Below are 22,999 nucleotides of genomic sequence, written 5' to 3' on the forward strand. Positions count from 1 at the left end.
ACTTACTGCAAGTCATTCAAAATTGTACTCTAGAAATGGGAGTGTCTTATTTCTAAAGATCTGAAACCAAATTACTGTAGACCAAGAACTTTACTCATAAATTCATCTCTGAACCCTAAGACCAATGCTATCAAAAAGTACCACTTAATAGGAACATATGTATATGTATAGCTGATTCACTTTGTTATAAAGCAGAAACTAACACACCATTGTAAAACAATTATACACCAATTAAAAATAAATAAAAAAGAAATATACCAAATAAAAAGTACCACTTAGCCTTATATACGTTGTACTACATGATGCTAGGGCAAAAAAAAAAAAAAAATCTCTTTTGCTTTTAATCGCAAAACGTCATTTTTCCTCAGAGCACATCTCAAAGCATGTTTAATTTACTAATCCTCTTCTTTGAAGAGAGAGTCCACCATAAGAATTTTAAGGAGTAAACAATACCAGATTTTATATTAAAAACACTAAGTATTAGAATTTGAAAAGGTTCTTTCCCCATTTATACTTGAGAAAGATCTTAATTTTTATTACCCTGAAAAGATGGGGGAGGGTCAAAGGGAGGGTTAGTATCTTTTGATTCTGCCTTCTCATCTTTTGGGGAAGAAACCTTCATCCGTTGGCTTTAAGATATTTTTGCCAAAGATGATATTATTAGAGTTAATAACTATGGCATAAGGAGTATGCTTTAAACATTGACCTGGGGCAGTGTGTTTTTGTTAAAATACCTTTCTGATTAACTGAAAACCAGAAAAGCTTTTTCCAAATCATATTACTGAAAATGTTTACAAAATAAACACTTATATTTAGCCTTAGTAAACAGAATGTACTGAAAATAATTCAGAATCTGCCAGTGCCCTAAATCATTATAAGCATTAATACTGATTGTATGGTACTATAGTGTAGATTATTTAGAAGACTGAGTTGAATAAATTGCTGAGTCTAGATTAGAATATTAGGTTTCTTTTAAAACCCATTCTTTTATTTAGCAAATTATTATGAACTTGATATGTACAGTCACTATTCCAAAACTCTGGAGATTTAGTGATGAGTAAGGTAGACCCTATCCCTGCCCTCCACGAAGTTTACAATCTCATAGGGAAGACAGTCAAAAGTATTTAGTAAAGTGAGAAAAGGGCTGTGATTGAAGAGAACAGGAAGGGTGCTATAGAAGCTCTAGCAGGAACATCCAAACCAGTCCAGGGACTAGGAGATACTTCCTAGAGGATACTCAAAGGATAAGCTCTATTTTTTACTTTTTACCTCCCCAAAATGGAAGATTAAAAAGATTATTAATTAGTAGTTTTATTTTATCAGGACTTGAATCTTGAAGGCTGTTTATGTGATTATACATTACTAAGGATATCAACAGAATTAGTTCTTCTGTAATAAGGAAAAATGTTATTAATGAATATATATGCATCAAAAATAATTTGAGCACATTTCCTTCAAGTGCCTGCCCCTATTTGGTAGGATTACAGTAGTATTTTTTCTTCTTTATACTTTCTGTATAATTTGATAATTTTGACAAATATTAATTGCTTAAATAACCATATAAATGTTTTAATTCCTTCTAAATTTAGTCCCAATTTCATTTTATAAAATTTATAGTTTTGTTTCTTAAAAGCTGAGACCCTGAGCTTATTAAGGAAAATGATGTACCATACAATGTATTTTGGTGCAGATAAGTGGATTTTTTAACTAGTAAAAACTTAAAAAAAAAAAAAAGGGACATACCAAGCTTATAATAGTCTGACAATTTTTTAAATCAAGGGGGTGGAAAAAAAGAAATTTGTAAATTTGATACCATAATTTACAAATGGCTTAAAGAATTCTGACATTCAAGAGGACAGGTAGAACCCAGGGCAATAAACCTTAGATGTTGAGGATTTTGTCAACCCCAAAAAAGTACCAGTATAAGCTAGGCTGTATTTCTGAAAGAAGATGTGTTTGTTTGGATCCTCTCTATTTAACCAAATCATTCTGTGAAGGGATGCTAGGAAAGGAACCAGTATTTACTACAAACCTGTTTTGTGCTTTGCATTCATTTTCTTAACCGTATGTAAGAGTATATAGAAACATCACTTTCCTTATTAAAAATAAAAACCACACTCTCTAAAGTTAGCTTCACTAGAAGGATCTCCTGGTGAGAACAGCATCTGAATTACTGATACAGAGATTTACCTTATTTTAGCCTTGTAGTAACTGCAGCCACAATTTTAGACTCAGGGAAGTGCTAATTAAGCAGTCTAACCTAGGCATAAACCTTTCTGGTTTTTTCACAGAAGCATAGCTGGGATAAGGCAAGGCTAGGCTCTTCAGTGAGCATTTATATAAAGTCATAAAGAGACTACCATGAATTAATTACATAATCTGATTTACATACGCTTGTACCTATCTGCAGAGATTGTCCCAGGAAAAGAAAAGATCTTTTCTGGTTCCTTTCTTTATGTGGCAACATGTTAAATGTGATTTTTAGTACCTACCTAGATATAAAGGGATGGAAAAATCATTCTTTCACAATTCTCATTTTCCTGTGTCACAGCAACTAACACTAGGCATAATTTCATATCTAATAAAGACCCTCCTTATATTTATAAAAGTATGACTTTGCCCCTGACTGTGGTTATGGTATTATATTAAGGCACATCCAAACATGCCGCCATTAACCTTAAGAGTCAGGCAACAACATAATAAGAGTGGTGGTAGAAGATTTCCTTGCAAGTATGTACTAATTTCTCTAAGGCTCCAAAAGTTAAGTTACTCTCTGCCAGAGTCAATTTTAACATAGGATTCTGATCTCAAAATCTGTGCAATAACATTATTTGAGGATGTTGATTCACTTTTAGAGGGTACACTTTAATCGAATCCTGTTTCCATTTTGTATGGATCAGCAAAGTTCTCTTGTCTTCGATATACTCTTCTGCTTCATTTTATTATATAATCCCTCAACGTTTTTGGAAAATCCCTTTATCATTACAATGAAAGATTATATTTCAATATTTTAACATTATTTTTAGCCTTAATATGTTGGAATTTCTCACCTTCTTGTACTCAATCTCCCATGCTCAGGGGCTTGCCAGAGCACAGAAAACACAGTAACTAAGTGCATGCATGCTCTTTTCCTGGAAAGAGAATTTGCCCAAATCTCTTCTATTCTGAAGGACAGCTCATTCTTGACAGCCATTTGAAAGACTTAGACCCTGCCTCACAGCGCAGTCAGGTAGACAGGCAAGTAAACCACAGTTAAAACAGAAGAGGGTAATAGGTGCTATGATGGAATTAGGTATGCCCAGATATATGTGGGAGGCCAGAGGAGACATACCTTACCCAGCTTGGAATAGTTGTTGAACTGTGCAGGAAAAGATGATGCTTAAAGAAATAGAAGTTAACTAAGAGGAAAAATAATTGAGAAAATATCTTAGAAGCAGAAGGAATAGCATGTACACAGAGAAGTTAGAGGAGACTGAAAAGGTATGATTAAAGAAATAGATTGGAGAACAGAATACATTGAGGAGTATCAGAAAATGAGACTAAAAATGGAAACATAGGCTGTGTTACAAATACCTTTATATTGCATGCTAAAGAGTTCAGGTGTTATCCTGAAAGGAACAGGGAGCCACTGAAGTATTGATTTTAAACAGGAAAATAAACCCCCCAGAAAAGTAGTAAGGATAAGACCTGGGGGCTCAATTCAGAGGGTAAGAAGAGACTAAAAATGCTTTACAGATTTCACAAGTCAGTTGAACATAAAGATAAATGACAGTTTCTTTCTCTTTTCCTCAAAATATAGAAGAAGAAAAAAAAGAATTGGTTTGGGTAGAAGGATGGAAATGATTAATTTATTTCTGAGCACGTTAGGTTCAAAATGCTTTTTGGTTTTATAGCTCTTTCTCATAAGAAAGGCTTGGAATGTGTATTAGGGTTCTCCAGGAAGTCCCACAATTTGTTGACTACAAGCTGGAGAACTCAGAAATTTGGTGTAATTGAGTTAGAATCCAAAGGCCAGTGGCTCTGAGCCCGAGTGCCACAACTGCTGAAGCCCGTGTGCCTAGAGCCCGTGCTCCACAACAAGAGAAGCCACCGCAATGAGAAGCCCGTGCACCGCAACGAAGAGTAGCCCCTGCTCACCGCAACTAGAGAAAGCCTGCGCACAGCAACAAAGACCCAATGCAGCCAAAAATAAAAATAAATAAATTAAAAAAAATAAGATTCTTCTTCCCAGTCTGGTAATGTTTGAACCTTTGAAGAGAATGAGAGGGAGACAAGGTCTCTGTTCCTGTCTTTCGTGGAGTTTTTTCCTAACTCTTTGAAGTCTTTAGCATGCCATCAGCACAGTGAGTTTTTAATCTTCTCTTTTCCATTTAAGACTGTGTTAGCTGATAGAGACTTGCCCTGAGAAGGCTGAAATGAAATGATTAGAGTAAAATAGAAGCTAATAGCAGATGATCAAAATATATAAATCATGATAGAGAAAAATAAGACCTTACAGTTCAGTCTTCTCATGAAGACAGTTGCTGTGCAGTGGGAAGTACAGAAATATTTTCAACTGTGAAATAGCATTTGGTTTCTACTATGGAAAATCTAGATTTAAAGATCACCCCTCAAAAAGAACTATGAAGACAACTGTCTCAGTAATTTTTACGTTTTCAAAATATTTCTTTCAGATGATTAACAGTTAAAAAAACTAACCAACCTTAGGATGAGGGAGAACCCTTACCTTTCCTTCTTTTTTTTTTCAAGCTCTCATAAGAAACACCACTAGTTGAGGAAACAACATGAAAGCAGGTGCCTGAGAGCATGGGAAAGGCATGTTTTCATGTTAGTCTGATTATGTCAGAACATCAGTGATAGAATGAAACAAGAGAAGCCACCGCAATGAGAAGCCCGCGCACCGCAACGAAGAGTAGCTCCCGCTCGCCGCCACTAGAGAAAGCCGGCTTGCAGCAACGAAGGCCCAATGCAGCCTAAATGGATAGATAGATCGATAGATACATAGATACGTAGGTAGGTAGACAGGTAGGTAGGGAGATAGATAGATAGACAGGTAGGTACGTAGGTAGGTAGATAGGTAGATAGATTAGATTAGATTAGATAGATTAGATAGATAGATAGCCTGGCTACAGAGGCTATTTTCCAAGAGAACTTATGTGGCTGGTGGAGCCTTAAGACATGTTTTAAAAGGTCCAGGCCTTAAACCACAGAAGCTGTGAGGAAGCTTAAAGATAGAGTCTGTATGTGGGAAATCTATAATTAAATTAAAAAGTTTAGCTATTATATAAAAAGGACCTAACACAACCCTTTTCAACATCAGCACTACTGATTTAATGCAGTTTGTACATGTTGGATGACTGGTCTGCCCTGTCATGCAGGCAGTTTTTTTTTCAACTGCTGTGGCCTGAATGTTTGATCCTGACAGGATTTGCGTCATTGATCCATATCACTGCCTGTGTGATGTCAGTGTGTGGGTGTACAGTTACTGAGGCATAGTTAATGTGCTGCAGTAAATTCCAAGGACTGTTTCCTACTAGAATAACAAAGAATGATTCATCATTGTTCACATTAGACTGATACTAAAAATAGTAATGTTCACAACCTGCTGCATCCATGCACATTAATATCATAGCCTTTGTAGCTTTCTAAACAAGTACACTAAAAATAACTCTTGTTTAGAAGCAGGTGCTTGGTAAACACATCTCCTACTTTAAGTTTTCTATCAATATACAGTTTGATTTAATGCTAGAGGTAGATTCTAACCATAATGTGATAGTCATTCTTCACCCTTTTTCTACTTAGTGTGCTTATCACTGATATATCTAAATGCTTACAAATCTAATTATAAAAATTTTCAATTACCTGTACACAGATAAATGAACTTACCCATAATTCTGAATCATACTTAGGCCCCTGATTTAAAGTCTACTTTATCCAGCCTTAAAAATGAATAATAAGTTTTCAAGGAAAAGATAGGCCCCTAAAGCAGTGAATAATAATTACCTTGATCTTTTCTCTTTCTTCTGTAACTTCCTGCCTCATTCTATTCCCAAATTATGATCACCAGCTCGTTAAATACCTAGACTCAAGGCCTGTGCTAATTGCCAGCCTCATGTGAATAAATGTTGCCAGGTGTTTTGTAGCCTTAACAAATAAGCATCCCCTATTAATAGGGTGACCTTATGTCCCATTTTGTCTAGGACAGTCCCAGTTTATGCCTGTCATTTTGGTATCTAACCGGTTTAACATTTGTTTCAGACGTTTCATTTTTTAACAGTATAATTAGTAGTTCCATTAAAATAAGCTCTAATGTATATGATCAGCCATCATTTTGTATTTCCAGCTTCTGCCATGATCTCATCTAAACAAGCAGTTTGTCCATCTCTTGTTTTTACTTTAACCTGTGATTAAACTTAAAGGCAACTGGAATAAACCATTTCTCTTTCCCTGACCCCTGGCAGAAGCAAGTCAAGGATAACAGTTAAGGTACTTAGCAGTAGAGCAAAGTACTTGTAGATAAAGGAGGGCTAGGGACAGCTAACTCCTTGCAGTCTCGGTGGTGGCTCCATCTGCAAGGTCACTAAGGCTCCTGAAAGGCGAAAGAGGAAAAACATGGGCAAGCAAATAGACTTAATATAAACAAGGTTTGATCTGTGTCCAAGATAAAGTTATAGATTCCAATCCTTTGCTCCCCTTATCTTCCTGAGGTTATTTGCCTATACCGCTGTCAGCCACTCCCCTGTAATATACTCCCTCCCATAGAGCACTTGATTAGTTGCAGACTTCATTAACCTTTTCTTGGTCCCTTGACACTATGGACATGCATCAGTTATGGTCTAAGCTGCATAAGCTTAATACATGTTCTTTAGATGCTTTTTCAGAACCTGTACCTTAATACTGCCACAAGAATCAGCGCCACTGTCATCGTCAGAGTCAGTCTTTTGGAGGATTAGATATGTATTTGTAGAGGAGTAGAAGAAGGACATACTTCACATCCCCACTCTTTTTTTTTTTAAATAAATTTATTTATTTTTCGCTGCGTTGGGTCTTTGTTGCTGTGCACGGGTTCTCTCTAGTCGCGGTGAGCAGGGCCTACTCTTCTTTGGGGTGCGCAGGCTTCTCATTGCGGTGGCTTCTCTTGTTGTGGAGCACCAGCTCTAGGTATGCGGACTCAGTAGTTGTGGCTCACAGACTCTAGAACGCAGGCTCAGTAGCTGTGGCACATGGGCTTAGTTGCTCCATGGCATGTGGGATCTTCCTGGGCCAGGGCTCGAACCCGTGTCCCCTGCATTGGCAGGCGGATTCTTAACCACTGTGCCACCAGGGAAGTCCCCCCACTCTTTTAAATTTACATTTTATATGATTTGAAACTACTTTTTGCTAAGGTGAATGAGTCTGCCTCTTAAATTTTCTGACATGCAAATGACCCAGACTTACTATTACAGTCTAAGAGCAGCCTTAATAAACAACTAATCTTATTTATTGCCAGAAGGAATTTTATAAAATCATAGTCAACTCTTCCAGCTTCTCATTTGCTTCATAGATAATAATCCCTTTCTACAAGTCAGCTGATATAGCTGGCTTGCTATTTAGCTATTCATTTTGCAACTAGTAGTTATTTTTGAGGATACATTGCTTAAAAGTTTTACATTTATTGATGCTTTACTAAATTTCATTTATGACCTAAGTCAGCATTACTTTATACCTGCTCTAGTTTTTTTCAAGCCAAATCACTGGGGCCATGCAGTTTGAGATGTACTTGATCTGCAGAAAATGAGGACTAGCTTGACAGTGTGGTCCTTGATATCTCAATCACATTTCAGCTCATACAAACCAGAAAGGTTTTATGGCCCAACTCTAGAAAGGGCATACATAATACCAGCCTCACTTCTTATTTATATTATTTTTTCTATCTTAATTTTCCCTATGTTAATTTTCCCTTTTCTTCAGTTTGTCATCTGTTTTGTTTTGGGGTCTTTTTGTTTGTTTGGTCGGTTGGTTTTTTAGGGGGTTTTTTAGCTTTTGTTTTTGATGCTGTGTTTGTCTCTTAAATTCCCTTAAATTATCTTTTGGAACAGGTTTCGTTATTAAGTAATTCACTGACTATTTTCCATATGATATCCCTCACTTGGTAGAAATATTTAGGATCTTTCTTCTCAATGTCTTCTCAATTTCAGTGAGATACATTTAGGTACATTTTGCTTTGTTACCATTATATGTAACTAACAGATATTTGGGGTGTATTGTGTGGGATCTTCCATCCAAATGTTCATTGCTTTTCTGTTTGTGGTTTATCTTCAAGTGAATTTTGGTATTATTCTGCAATTTTTCTCATTTATTTTATAATTTTTAATATTTGTTAAATCCTAAACAACTGAAGCAGAGTAATGTCGTGTTGAAAAGCATGGGTTACAGAGCTAGACCACCTAATTCTATTGCTGGCTTACTAGCTGTGAGACTTTGCAAGTTACTTAACCTCTTTGTATCTTAGTTTCCTCACCTATAATATGGAAATAATAGTGATACTACTTCACAGGAATATTATGCAGATTAGATGAGTTAATGTCTGTAAAGCACTTAGACCAGTGCCTGGTACCCAATAAGTGCTTATAAACAGCATCACCCAAGTATAGTGCTACACTGACAAGCCTACCTGAAAATCATTATTTCAGGAATGGTAATAGTTAATGCATTAAAATGTTATCAAGAAGTCCATACAGTTGCTGACATGTCATGCTCCTAATTTAAGAGAGCCTTCTGCAAAATATTTGAGACAGTGTTGAGGAAATAAAAAGCAGGAGCATTTTAAGTTTGTTAAAATTGTCATATAATCAGGTAGAAAGGGAAAATGAATACTCATCACTGCATAATGTTTTCCTGTAATTGTGATATTCTCAGTGCATCCTCTCACTTTATTTCTACGGGAAAAGTGTTTGATGCACATTCTTGAATTAACAAGGTCTTTAGGAAATATAAAATACATTTAACTTATATTTTTGTTATATAACTGAAAGGTCCTTGAAAGTATGGACCCTGTTGCTAATCCTGGGCAATAGAACTCTGTGGCAACTATGGGGATAGTTGAGGATAGTAAGGGTATAGAGCTAAGTCTTGTTAAGAGGGTACTGTTAAGAGGGTACTGATGACAGACCAATAAAGTAAAGACCCCAGTAAGAAATGGAGATCAGATCAAGAGTAGAAGTGGAGAGATAGCTTTGACCTAATGTGAAGGGACAGTGATTCTTCTGAAAATAGAAGAGGTGAGAAAAGTTTGTAAATAACATTGAAAGAGTTCAGTTTCATGCTGAGATATATAGTTGAGGTCGGGTTGGGGAAGGTCCTTAGAAAGTGGTGAAGATCTCTGATAATCACTGTAGAAAACAGGATATAGGTTCTTAACCAGGGATAACTTCCTGAAAGGATTCCTGAGCAATGCTGATGGCTGAGTTAAGGCTGGATATAACTAAATTTATAAACATGCCAGTCTGAGTACCATTTGATTTCTACAGTTCAGGTCTATGAGAAGATACTTATTTGATTGATTAAAATTGGGGAATTTTAATGCAGGGGAAGTAAAAGGAAGATATGAATGGGAAAAAAGATCAGGCCATGAAGACAGTGGTGGATCAGGAGAAACGGGAAATCATTATGAGGAAGACCAGATGTTGTAGAAGAAAGAGAACTGGAGAGATGAAAGATAGATATAGTGGCCAGAGACGGAAACATGAAAGTTTAAGATTTCAAAGATGAAATAGTGGAATTCTAAGTGATAAGTTCCAAGATATGTCTTTGAACATGGGTTACTAAAAACAGAATGGAAGAGGAGAGTTCAGGAAAAGTTGAATGTAGGTTTTCTTGGACATGAAAGTCATTGTGCTGATGGGCAAGAGCTGGGAAAAACACTGTGAACATGATGCCAAAGTTCTCAAGAAATGAGGACTGAGCATGACAGCAGTGAGAAGGGGTAGAGGGTGGTATGTTCCTATGGCATGATCTCAAGAAAGAAGAAACAGGAAGGACAGTGGTAATGGAAGCAGCCTTGTGGGGTCTGGAGACTGCCGCAGGGGAGAATGGGAAGCCTCTGCTCCCAGTGGCTGCTGGAAAAACTGTCCTGGGGAAGACCAGGTTTCATTTAAAGAAAGCACATGAACAGGTGTACTGTGAAAAGGTTGAGGATATAGGGGAATTTATACTAGAGAAAAGGTTCTAGTGAGCACAGTGGAAAGAATTGAGACGGAGATCATCAGTTAAAGAAAGAGTCAAGAAATGGAAACACAGCTGTGTGAGAACATGAGCCAAAATGAGGAAGTGGGCTGCTGGGGCTTGGTTTTTGTTTAGGGCCTGAAGATCAGAGGCATGATTGGATTTACTGGGAGCCTGAATCCAACATTTATGAGGAGATACTGTTGAGACCAGGAGACTCTTCACTATTAAGTCATGCTCTTCAGGGTAGCCTTGCCTTTTAGTAGGAACTTAGAAGGTAACAATTTCCCTTCCCCACTGGTGAGAATGATCCTTCAGTGCAGGGGACCCCAGCCCCAGCCCCACCCCCGCTGGGCTGCACAGCAGGAGGCGAGTGGCTGGCAAGAGCAAAGCTTCATCTACCACTCCCCATCACTCCCTATTGCTCACATTACCACCTGAACCATCCCCTCCCCACCCTCCGCCCTGTCCTAGGAAGAATTGCCTTCCACGAAACCAGTCCCTGGTGCCAAAACGGTTGGGGACTGCTGCCTTAGTGTCTTATCTCCTCTGGAGTGTCTGGCATGTATTGGGTTGGCCAAAAGTTCGTTCAGTTTTTTCCGTTAAGATGGCTGTAGTAGCACTTAGTTGTCTTTAATTTCATTCAAAACAATTTTGTTAGATTGTATGTGACAGCTGTTATATATCAGCATGCATTTTTAAAAAGGCTTATCAAGGGACTTCCCTGGTGGAGCAGTGGTTAAGAATTCACCTGCCAATGCAGGAGACACGGGTTCGAGCCCTGGTCCGGGAAGATCCCACATGTCTTGAAGCAACTAAGCCCGTGTGCCACAACTGCTGAGCCTGTGCTCTAGAGCCCACGAGCCACAACTACTGACACCCACGTGCCTAGAGCCTATGCTCCGCAACAAGAGAAGCCACCGCAATGAGAAGGCCGCGCACCACAACGAAGAGTAGCCCCCACTCGCCACAACTAGAGAAAGCCAGCATGCAGCAACAAAGACCCAACGCAGCCACCAAAAAAAAAAAAAAAGCCTGTCAAAACTGGTGAATTTTTATGTACCCATTTCAATATTGAAGATGGAAGAAAAAAAGCAACATTTTTGGTATATTATGCTTTATTATTTCAAGAGAGGTAAAAACGCAACTGCAACGCAAGAAAAAGATTTGTGCAGTGTATGGAGAAGGTGCTGTAACTGATCGAACGTGTCAAAAGTAGTCTGAGAAGTTTCGTGCTGGAGATTTCTCGCTGGACGATGCTCCATGGTCGGGTAGACCAGTTGAAGTTGATAGCAATCAAATCGAGACGTTCATTGAGAACAGTCAGCATTATACCACGCAGGAGATAGCAGTCATATTCAGAATATCCAAATCAAGCGTTGAAAATAATTTGCACCAACCTGGTTATGTTAGTCGCCTTGATGTTTAGGTTCCATGTAAGTTAAGCGGAAAAAAACCTTCTTGATGATATTTCTGCATGCAATTCTCTATTTAAACATAATGAAAACGTTCTGTTTTTAAAACAAATTGTAACGGGTGATGAAAAGTGGATACTGTACAATAATGTGGAATGGAAGAGATCGTGGGGCAAGTGAAATGAACTACCTCCAACCACACCAGAGGCTGGTCTTCATCCAAAGAAGGTGATGTGTACGTGGTGGTATTGGAAGGGAGTCCTCTGAGTTTCTTCCAGAAAATCAAACGATTAATTCCAAGAAGTACTGGTCCCAGTTAGACCTACTGAAAGCGACACTTGACGAAAAGCCTCCAGAATTAGTCAACAGAAAACACATCATCTTCCATCAGGATAACCAAGGCTGCATGTTTCTTTGACGACCAGGCAAAAACTGTTACAGCTTGGCTGGGAAGTTCTGATTCATCCACCGTATTCACCAGACATTGCACCTTCGGATTTCCATTTATTTCGGTCTTTATAAAATTCTCTTAATGGAAAAAATTTCAATTCCTTGGAAGACTGTAAAAGGCACCTGGAACAGTTCTTTGCTCAAAAGGACAAAAAGTTTTGGGAAGATGGAATTATGAAGTTGCCTGAAAGTGGCAGAAGGTAGTGGAACAAAAGGGTGAATATGTTGTTCAATAAAGTTCGTGGTGAAAATGAAAAATGTATCTTTTATTTTTACTTAAAAACCGAAGGCACATTTTGGCCAACCCAGTATTTATTGAAATCTATTGCTCCAGGTTATCCCTTGCCAGTTCTTTTCTACCTTTTTGGAAGACTGAGTCTTTCAACATCGTTTACATATTTTTAAAATATTGCCTTATTGTTAGAGTATCCTGGCTTTGCCTCATTGTGTGCCCTCGTCAAGTTACTCAGTCGCATTCTGCTTCAATTTCCTTAACCTATAAATGATGCCTACTTCAATTATTGTGAGGATTAAGTGAGTTAACACTTGTAAAACATTGGATAGTGCCCTGTATATACTCTGCACTATATCATTATTATTTTTTAAAACACATAGTGATCATACTTATAATAATAACTATATTTATTGAGTGCTGCCAATCGTATTTGGTACTTCAAATTTATCTAATTTGATTCTCTCAACAGTGCTATGAGGTTGATTATTTTAACCTTTTTACAGAAGGAAACAGACTCACAGAAGAGCAGTAAATTGCCTTGCTAATAAATATTGAAGCTGTTATTAAAACTTACATCTTTTGATACCAAAATCCATTTTCTTTCCACTGTGCAGCTTGTTACAAATCACAATCATTATCATTACCTGTATATGTGTATTAGCTGTTAATAAATTTCCTTAACTGCATAGCACCATAAAGTAATGAAAAGACCCCCAAAAGTTCTCACAGTCTTATTCCCCTCTTTTGTAACTGACCATCTGTAGTCTCTTTCCTGGTCTCCACACATGCTTGAATACAGTGCTCTAAACCCCAATCATGACCTGTCTTTTCAGATTTCATGGATATGAGTGAGAATGCCATCCACCAAGTATCTGTATTAATGTCTGGGTTAAATCTTTAATAACAACAAAAAAAAATCAGGAAAAAGGAAGTAAAACCAGTAATAAAAGGGGTAGCCTTTATTAGCTTGAGAGGTTAAATGCCAGCCTGAAATAAAAACCCCATGTTTGAGGAACACGCTGATCAAGCCTGTGTTTTACAGACAATTCTTTTGTATACCGTGGGCATTCCTTATGGGTTGAGTATGGAGAGTGCGTCAATTTACACAAGGACATTTCAGAGCAAATCTTGTAAATTAGTAAGTGTTATATGTATTCTAAAATTTATAAATGAAAAGCAGCCGCCTGGGTAATAAAACAAATTAGTAGATAGTGCTCATTATGTTATCAGAGGAAGGTAAGAACAAAGAGACTTGTTTTACATCAGATATCTATTTCTCCATGTATATTTTGATGAGCTTTTGAGTTGGTTCATAAGGGAGTCCTAAAATGGTCAAATCGAAGGCAGAATCAGTAGAAATCATTTAATCATTTACTGTATCCCAAACACTGCCGGCAGGAACGCTTGGTTGTTTTTTTCCCCCTTTCCGCGGGTCACTGCGGGTCACGTGATATGCATCACGTGACTCGGTCAAAGGATCTTTTCCTCTCACAGCTTCGCAAAAAAAAAAAAAAAAAACAGAAAGAAGCCGCCGCCGTTCTCCAATTAAAGCTGTTAACGTGTACTACGCTGTTTCCTTGTTGGATTTTCTTCTCTGCTGCTACTGTAGAAACAAAATGAGTGGTAAGATTTGCTGACTGATTTTAAACATTCTTCTTTTATTTTAAAATGTAGGAAGTATTGTATTAATCTGAAGTCATGCCATGTGTTTTTTCAATAGATGCCAGATCTACCGCTGTAAAAATATTTTAAATTGTGGCCATGTAGTTATAAAAAGATTAGACTTTAGAGTTGAGCTGATTTTATATTCCACAGAATGTATTTTATATTCCAGAGCCTTTTCTTTACTAGGCTTTCCTTTTTACAACTAAAATCTGTAAATTGGCATCAGATTATTTGGAAGCCATTGTGAAAGCTTAAAAAGGGAATGTGTGGCACGTCAGCAGCCCGTTGCATTTTAAGAATTTAAACCCAGACAAATTTCTAGTTTCGTTTTTTTTTAATGTTAATGTATACTAATAAAAAATAAAAGAGTTTAAATTATACTAGATGAAATATCGTCCTTATTAAATCATTGATGCCACTTTTTAAGAAACTGAGGCTTCTCAAATTTCTTAAGATAATTGGTGAATAGAGTTGTTTACTCTTATGCACGATTTTGGAAAAGGAAATATGCCCTTAAAAATCAATAGCTGTGTGATTTGGGGTAGATTTTGCTCAAATTATATAGATTATTAAGGAGTTACTAGGTGTATCTACAGTTGTACAGATATAGCCACTCTCCTGCCAGATGTGCATTTAATCGTACAATCAGTAACAGACGTAGCTTCTTCATTGGGACAAAATCTCCCTTACTGACCTTAATCGGGGTTTAGTAGTTACTAAATTAAAAAGTATTGTTGGAACTAAGGAGGTAATCAAACTTTTGCATCATTAAGTATGCAAGATTTTAGAGTTTTGCTACTATATACAGGAAGAGCAACAGAAGTGGTGCTGTAAATATTGTAGTTCTAAACATGAATACTTATATTTATTATGTTTATACAATGGGAGTTTTATGTGTTCAGTGTTGCATGTTACTTCACACCAGTATTTTAGATATTAAATAATGATATACCTGAATTGTCTTTTTTTTTTTTAATCTAACCTTGTACCATTTCTGTCTCAGGGTAAGAAAATTCACTTGCTAAAGTGAAATGATTACTTCATAGGGATATGGGTTAATCATTATTCCTTGACTGCAACTAGTAATGGATTTACTGCTGGTCTATTTTAGATTGGGTTTGTTTTCTCTTTTCAGTATCACACTTAAATATAATTAAAGAATAAAGTAGAATTTTATACTACTAAGTTATAAAAGATTTTAGCAGCTTTCAAGTATAAAATGGTTTGAATTATAACTTAGTATTTATGTATTCATATTTTTAGTAAAAGAAGAGCAACCCAAAGCAGTTCTGTAGTTTTACAACTTTAAATGTAATCAGTAATAACTTATTTTTTACCCTGAAGGCTAAAAATCAATCAAAAACTTGTTCTGGTGACTTGAAGTAGGGATTAAATTTGACCACATACGCAAGGAACCACAGTCTCTTGCATATATAGTAGAAGCTCAACAGAATAATTTCCTTTATTAAGATTATAGATGTGATTTTCAGTGAATTCTCTTTCTGGTTCTCAGCTAAATTTCACATGTTCTGAATAATATCTAAGCCAGCTCTCAGGATTCAGAAAGCTAGTTTTATATAAATTAGCTAATAGAAGTAAACCAGCATCACTTTAAAACTGCTGTCATTTTCTCTTGAGTCCAGTGTATAGAAATTAAAAGGTCAGTTTTGGATGAAGCCTTTCTTGCCTAGAGATATAGAGCACCTCACAAGTTTTATTTAGTGAATTTATAGGTAATATTGCTTATATGTAGAAAAATTTTGTTCTTCCTTCTGTCTTGTTTTTCAAGGATATGATGATAAAGAAGGCCTTAATTTTCCTTAGAAGCATCAGAGCATAGTTCTTAAGGCTCAAATTATATCAGTTGCCAAATTGCATATTTTAGTGTTTACTAATTACATAGTAGAGATATATCCTCAGAAATGAAACTCCTTGGTTTTGAATCCTAGTTCTACCACTTGGGCTGTATTAACCTTTCTGCTTCAATTTCTACGGCTGGAAAATGGGAGTAATAATATTTACCTAATAGAATGATTATGAGGAGAAAAAAAGTACATAAAAGTCCTGTCACATAGTAAGTTAGTATTAGGTATTTTAAGATAATATTCTGAACAACTTCATGTATTTGGTGGGCTTGTTTTAGATAGGAAAAGTATTGTTGAAAAGTTATTTTATAGTCATATATAGTATAATTTGGTAGTCTGCTCACATACACATCACTCCTTACTTCCTCTTAACCACTTGAGTCTTTTCCCTACTTTCTTCCTTCTACTACCTGCCTCTTCTTTCTTTCCTTTCCTCCTCCCACATTCTTCCACCCCTTTCCTTCCCCTCCCCTTCACTCCCTCCCTTCCAGCCCTTTTCACTTTCCTCCTGTCTTCTCTCTTATCTTCCTATTACCTCTCCTCCTTTGCCTCGTCCTCCCTCCCCTCCTGCCTTTATCCTCTCCCCCTCCTCCCTCCCTTCTCCCTCTTCTCTCTTCACCCTTTCCTTACCACTATTTAGTACTTACCCACCTGCATCCTCCTTTTTCCTACATTCTCTTTTTTCTTTCCTTCCCCACCTCTCACCTTCCTTCCCCTACCTTCATCAGCCTTCACCACTACTTTGTTGTTTGGTCCTCACCCCTCCTCCTTCCGTAGAAAGAGGAGAGTGGCTGTAATCTGATTTGCTGTAACCTCCATGCTCTTCATTCTGTTTTTCTGAAATATGTATAATGCTACCAGTGAAATTTGTTTCTTTTCTGTCCTGTGATTTAGCTTTTCCTCCTTGGTTTCTTTTATGATTGGGATCCATTATATGTACTCTGCAGGTTGAAATCTACATATAAAAGGAACTCTTCCTTCATTACATTCTTCATCAGACTCTTGGGTACCTTTATTTCCCTAGAAATGAGTAAAGCTCTCTGAGAAGATTTCATTTCAACTTATTAAAAACTAGTGGGTGAGGGGACAGTGCAGTCTAAAGTTACAGGGGAAAAAAAGGATCTGAGGGTAAGATATTCTTTTTTAAAGTCATGTAAAGCAAGTAAGATTTTAGTTTCTAGAAAGAATAAAACACACCTTCCAAGAGTGCCTGGTTAGAGAAGGGAAATGAGATAATATTTTTGAAAGTTGTTTGGAAAGGATATCACTATAAAAACGAAAGGAAATGAAGAATAAGACAAGCTGAGTTTTTTTTAAAGAACTTTTCAGTGTAAGAAACAAAAAAATTTTCTTTGGGTAAATACGCAGGTATAGATAGCATTTCTCTTTGTTCTCAAGCCCCCACAGACATGACTTAAACGTTCACAAGAAGTTTTTAACCCTAACAAAGCAAATCCCAAATTTCTAACTATTCTTCCTCTTACTGCTTTTCCCTCTTGACTTTTGATTTTTGCCTTTTGTATTTTTCATTGATTTTATATGCAAAGTTTAGTTTGATTTTCCTCTAGGTCAGTGTTTCTTAACTTGCACAATTATAAGAATCACCTTGGATATTTGTAAAGTAAATATGCTGATTCAAGACCCCCATTTACTGTAAGCATACTAAACAGCGATCTCTAGGAGAACCTGGAAATCTGTGTGGTTTTTTTTGTTTTTTTGTTTTTTCGGGGTTTTTTGGCCATGCTGCACACAAGTGGGAACCTAGCTCCCTGATCAGGGATCAGACCCACGCCCCTGCAGTGGAAGCATGAGTCCTAACCACTGGACTGCCAGGGAAGTCCCTGTGTGTTTTAAAAAGCTCCCCAGGTGACTGTTAACGATCACTAGGCAAGTTTGAGAAACAACTATAGGTAAAGAGCAAGCAGTGCACTTTATAAATTAAACTTTTCTATTTTTTAACATCTAAATTTCTTTTCATAGTAATACAGTCACTATTAGTTTGAGTGTTTAGATGAATTCAAAATGTAATTCAGATTGTTTTCAATTTTAGCTTGCTAAGTAATCCTGGATTAATACATCATTTCTGTGACCCATTCAGGTCCTGCTCAGGTTCCAATGATGTCCCCAAATGGTTCTGTGCCTCCTATTTATGTGCCTCCTGGATATGCCCCACAGGTATGTTTTATGTAATTTTCCTTTTTATACCTATATAATAGTGATCGTAATGTTACTGTTTAATTCAGACAAAAAGTACCATTTAAGTGCTGAAGCTTATCCAGTACAGTATATCTTTGGTAAATCTATTTCAAATATTTTAGTACATTTAGTATACTTGTAAAGGAGGAAAAATTAAGTTAGCAGCACTCATCATTTGGCCTTGTCTTTGGGTGTTGAATTATAATACAGAATTAATTTTAGAGTTTTATCTCCTTGGGTATGTGAGTAATATAAGTAATATCTTAAGATCTAAAGGTACCTAAACTAACTTTTTAAAATTAATCATTTGCTTAAAAGTAATCCAAGACGGTACTTCCAATTTTATTCTTACAGTCATTCACAGACACCCATAATAATTGTATGGCACATTGTGGTCAATAGAAGAGAATTTAGACCTATAGACCTGCAACCATAAGGGCTAAGGGGATCAATATCACCACACACCTGTAGCCCTTTCCTACATACCAGTTGGAAAGCTCTGACTTAAAGAAAAAAATGATGGCTAACTTATTTGCACGGGCAAACTTAATTAAACTGTAGTATCTGTAGGTGTTCAATATCTGCTACTGAGATTCTGTGTAGTCGGCACTCATTGCTTCAAAACCTTTTTGGAAATAGCCAGTTTCTTACCTGGCACTGAATTTATACTTGAAATTTTCTTCAGACCCTCTCTTACTTCCTCTCTGATTATGCCAGAATATTGGTGGGATATTGTGGTGGACTCACTGCTCTCTCTGTGAAGCCTACTGCTATATGAATGAGAGCAAAAGAGGACCATGATGCTGGGGAGAATGGAAGCAGTATGAGAATTAGAGTCAAAAAGCTGGATCCATGTCATTTTTAAAACCCTCACTAGCTGCGTGGCCTGGGACAAATCAGTTTACTTGAGCCTCAGTGTCCTCACTGTAAGATGAGATGATAACATATTAGAAAGTGCTTCGTAAGCTTTTCAGAAGAGTAATCTGCTCACTTTCTACTTTTGTTTAGCACACTGACTCCTTAGCCTGCATTCTGCCTTTATTACCCTACTAAATCTACCCCCTGGTATATACCAAACCTTTTTCCAGCCTGATCCTCTTTGACCTCCAAACATTTGACCCTATTCATATGATTTATCCCAGATTATCCCCCGATTTCCTTGAAGTAATGCTATCCTGATTCTTCCTACTTCTCTCGTTGTTCCTTCTCAGACCTTTCTCCACCTAAAGAGGATACCCAGTCTTTTCTCTCTAGCACAGTTCAGTTTAACAAATGTGTTGAATGGTACCACGTGTCAAGCTCTGCATTGGGTGCCAGTGACATAAAGATGATTAAGACATTCTTTGAAGGCAATTATAGCACATCCTCTTCTCTCAGCTAACAGTACCTTTTATTTTTACGGCAAATTTCTACCTCTCTCCTTTCACTCAATCATGACCTTCTAGAATTAGCTTTCCTTGAACCTTTTCAGGTGCCTCTCCTTTGGGGTTCTCATGGCACATTATGTATATTCTTCTTTTAATGAATTTTTCACACTGTTTAGTTAATAAATTCTCTTTCCTGAGAAGATTATGAATTTGTACAGTTCCTGTATTCAACAGTGTTCAACAGATATGTATTGAGTGCTCATATATGTCAGGTGCTCTTTTAGGTGCTTGAATAAAAAGAGGCAAGGACCTCCGTACTTCTGTAGTTTACGTTCTTGTGGGGAAAAGGAAACAATAAGCATAATAAATGGATAAATTATATAATATATTAGGTGGTGAGTAATAGAAAGAAAATAGAGCTAGTTACATTTTAAAATAGGGTGATCAGACTAGGTATCATTGGAAAGGTGACTTTGAACCAGGTCTTGAAGGACAGTTGGGAGTTAGCAATGCATCTGTTCGTGGAAAGAGGATTCTGGGAACAGAAACAGCCAATGCAAATGGCCTAAGATGAGAACATGCCTGAACAACAAGGAGGCCATCGTGGCTGGACTGAGTCCCTTAAGGCAGAATAATAGTAAGCAATGAGGTCAGAGAGATAATGGGACTAGATCATATAGGATTCATATTCATTGTTATTTCCTCGATGCTGAGTACAATGCCTGTCCTATATTAAGGGCTCAATAAATATTAGTAAGTCAATCAAATAATCATCCAAGTTGAGGTTCTATATCTTTTTTTTTTAAAGATTTTTTTTTTGATATGGACCATTTTCAAAGTCTTTATTGAATTTGTTACAATATTGCTTCTATTTTATGCTTTGGTTTTTTGGCCCCGAGGCATGTGGGAACTTAGCTCCCCAACCAGGGATCGAACCTGCACCCCCTGCATTGAAAGGTGAAGTCTTAACCACTGGACCGCCAGGGAAGTCCCGAGGTTCTATATCTTTAGGCCACTGAAATAATCTTCCTATATTACTTATTTGATTTTTTTTCACTTCTGTGCTTATTATTTGGTTTGTCCACTCAATGAAGTCTGGATTTCTTGATACATAAGGCCTTAACACAGTTCTCTTCTAGTTTGTCTTCGTACCCTTCTCTTGATACATCTAATCACATAATCTGTTTTTGCAGCCAAACATGACTACTCACATGCTCGCTTGATGTTTTTCTTTCTCCATGCTTTTGTTAATGCTGTTATTTGGGGAATGTTATTCATTCCCTCATTTCTGCCTTTTGAAATTCTACCCATCCTTGAGAACCTAGATCGAGTTATTTGTACCATTCTTTGGTTATATGTTATATACCACCTGGTATTATAATTGTGTATATATATATATTCTCCTTACATGGGATTTTAAGTTTCTTGAGCATAGGGAGGTACCTTTTAATTATTATTTTTGTTCTGTGGTAACTCAAATATAGTAGGTGTTTCATAAATATTCGTCAAATAAGTGAATGAACTTTAACAATAACCTTACTGGAAGGATTATGTGAGGCTAATTATTAATTAACAATTAATCAACCTTAGTTTAAGATTATCTCTAGGAAATGTATCATTTTAAGCACACAGTGGTAATCCAAGGACAAAAATCTAGTTTCATCATTATTGAAATAATTTAAGTACCCACTATGGATTCTAACATTTTAACATCACTGTTGAAGTACATCCCCCATTGCCTGACATACGCAATTTCTGATGTTAGAAAATACTTATAAAGAGCCAAGTTTTAGGCACAACTAAGAGCTTGATAATTGTCCAAAACTTGGCACATAAGCAAACATAATTATATTAGCAAATACAGAAGCTGGGAGTTGAACCAAATGTTAAGACACAGAGATGGCTGTTGTCAAGTACAAGCTATATTTGGCTCAGCAGGAGCCAAGTAGCACACACACTAAATCCATGAATAGCTATCATCTATAGTCTCCTTTTAGACTTTCGTACACTGTTCTCCCCTCAGGGCAGCAGGTTTAATCACCTCCTTCCCGGCCTTACGTGTATCTCTTATTGAAGGCCAGTGATCCAAGCAGGGTCAAGTAATGTTTTTGCTATATCATCATGTAATTCAATACATACTAATAGGATTCAGCAAATGTATGTATCCTAAAACGTTTGGTCAGGCAAGCAAGGACTGCAAAAATTAAAATCCAGTGTTGGGACCGTTTAGCTCTACCACTGAGGAAGTAATGATGCTACATATCTAGGAGTATATTGAGGCTGAATAATGAAAGGTTCAAAAGATAGATCTTAATTTAAGATTGAGATTTAACAAAAATACTTATTAGTAGAAACAAGAAGAAATCATGATTTAGCCAGGATAAATCAACCTTCAAATTTTTGATGTTTTACCAGTGGCATGTCCCCATTAAGTTTAGAAGCACTTCAGGTGTGAACTCATCATTAACTCATATATTTTAACTTAGTTTTTGAGAATAACAGACAGGGTATTATACACTGGGTAATTTGGGGATTAACTGGTTCTGGTTTTCTCATTTGTAATTTGCAAAACCCAAACTCGCCATTAAAATTGCCAGTTGTGTTATAGTTCCTTTGCATATCTATTCAAGAGCTCCACAATATTGTTTATTTTATAATATTTGTACCTTATTGCTCTGATACTTTAGCATTCTACTCAGCAGTAATGGGAATAGTCAGACTTAATTTTTCAGTTACATAACTTTTACTGTTGGATCAGAAAAATGGATCTTTTTTAAAAAATTTTTTTATTAACCATGACACTGTGTAAGATACCATCCAATATGATAGGGAAACCTAAAGTTAATTAAAATGATATGCATAAAGCAAAATGTAATTCACCGGAAGCTTAAATATAGTTCAAAATGTAGTTCACCGGAAGCTTAAGTATAAAGGAATATTAATTTTGCAAACAAGCCAATGGGAAATAGTGATAAAGAACAAATATAGTTGTATATTTTAAAAGTTGTATATTTTTCTGATCATTATTACGAAGAAAACATGTAAAAGGGTAGGGAAAAAAATTGCATCGAGTGTTATTATAACCTGGAGACATAACCTTCCCGAACTCTATTATTATAGTTTAACAAGTAAGAAAGGGAGGTTTACGAGAGACTTGACATACTGCATAGAGGCAGAAATATGTGCCAACTGAACTGAGACATCAAATGGAGAAACAAACAGCAACAGTAAAACTCAAAAAACAAAGCAAATGATGACACGGAAAGCAAAAGGTGACAAGTGTAGAAGGAACTTAATTTCCTGGCAAATAATAATAACTTATAGTCGCTAAGGGCATTGCAGCTCAGAACACTTGGTATTTTAAGGATGAAGTTAATGAATTATCAAGAAAATATTACAGATTTACCTGAATGGAACTCCTGAAAGGTAATAGCAAAAGTTCTCTCCTTCTGCCTTTCTTGTAATGAATGGCTCCCCTGTTTTTTATAGAATGTGGGTTGTTATGGTGATGAGAGGGCACCTAACAGGGAGGGGATTGTAGATCTCATAATGTGGGGAAAGGGCCTATATCAGCTTCATGAAAAGTTTCAGATTACTCCTTTG

The 22,999-nt window shown here is 36.6% G+C and overlaps 1 protein-coding gene across 3 annotated transcripts in view; it reads left to right on the forward strand.

Annotated features, from left to right (window-relative positions):
- The window catches only part of FNDC3A (fibronectin type III domain containing 3A), a 156,428-nt gene that overhangs the window by 72,235 nt on the left and 61,194 nt on the right, over positions 1–22,999 (forward strand). For 2 of the 3 annotated variants that reach the window (XR_016388700.1, XM_022574821.3), the window contains exon 4: positions 17,932–18,008. Coding sequence is in view for 2 of the 3 variants with exons in the window: in XM_022574821.3 (XP_022430529.2) it covers positions 17,932–18,008 (77 nt within the window). In the remaining variant the exon portion in view is untranslated. Of the gene's footprint in view, positions 1–9,592; positions 13,927–17,931; positions 18,009–22,999 lie in introns of those variants that run through there. The other variant, XM_022574824.2, reaches the window with a different exon arrangement.

Source organism: Delphinapterus leucas, chromosome 18 (assembly GCF_059928025.1).
Source record: "Delphinapterus leucas isolate spDelLeu-1000000601 "Yukka" chromosome 18, BTC_Dleu_Yukka2, whole genome shotgun sequence".
In the NCBI taxonomy this organism is placed as follows: domain Eukaryota; kingdom Metazoa; phylum Chordata; class Mammalia; order Artiodactyla; family Monodontidae; genus Delphinapterus; species Delphinapterus leucas.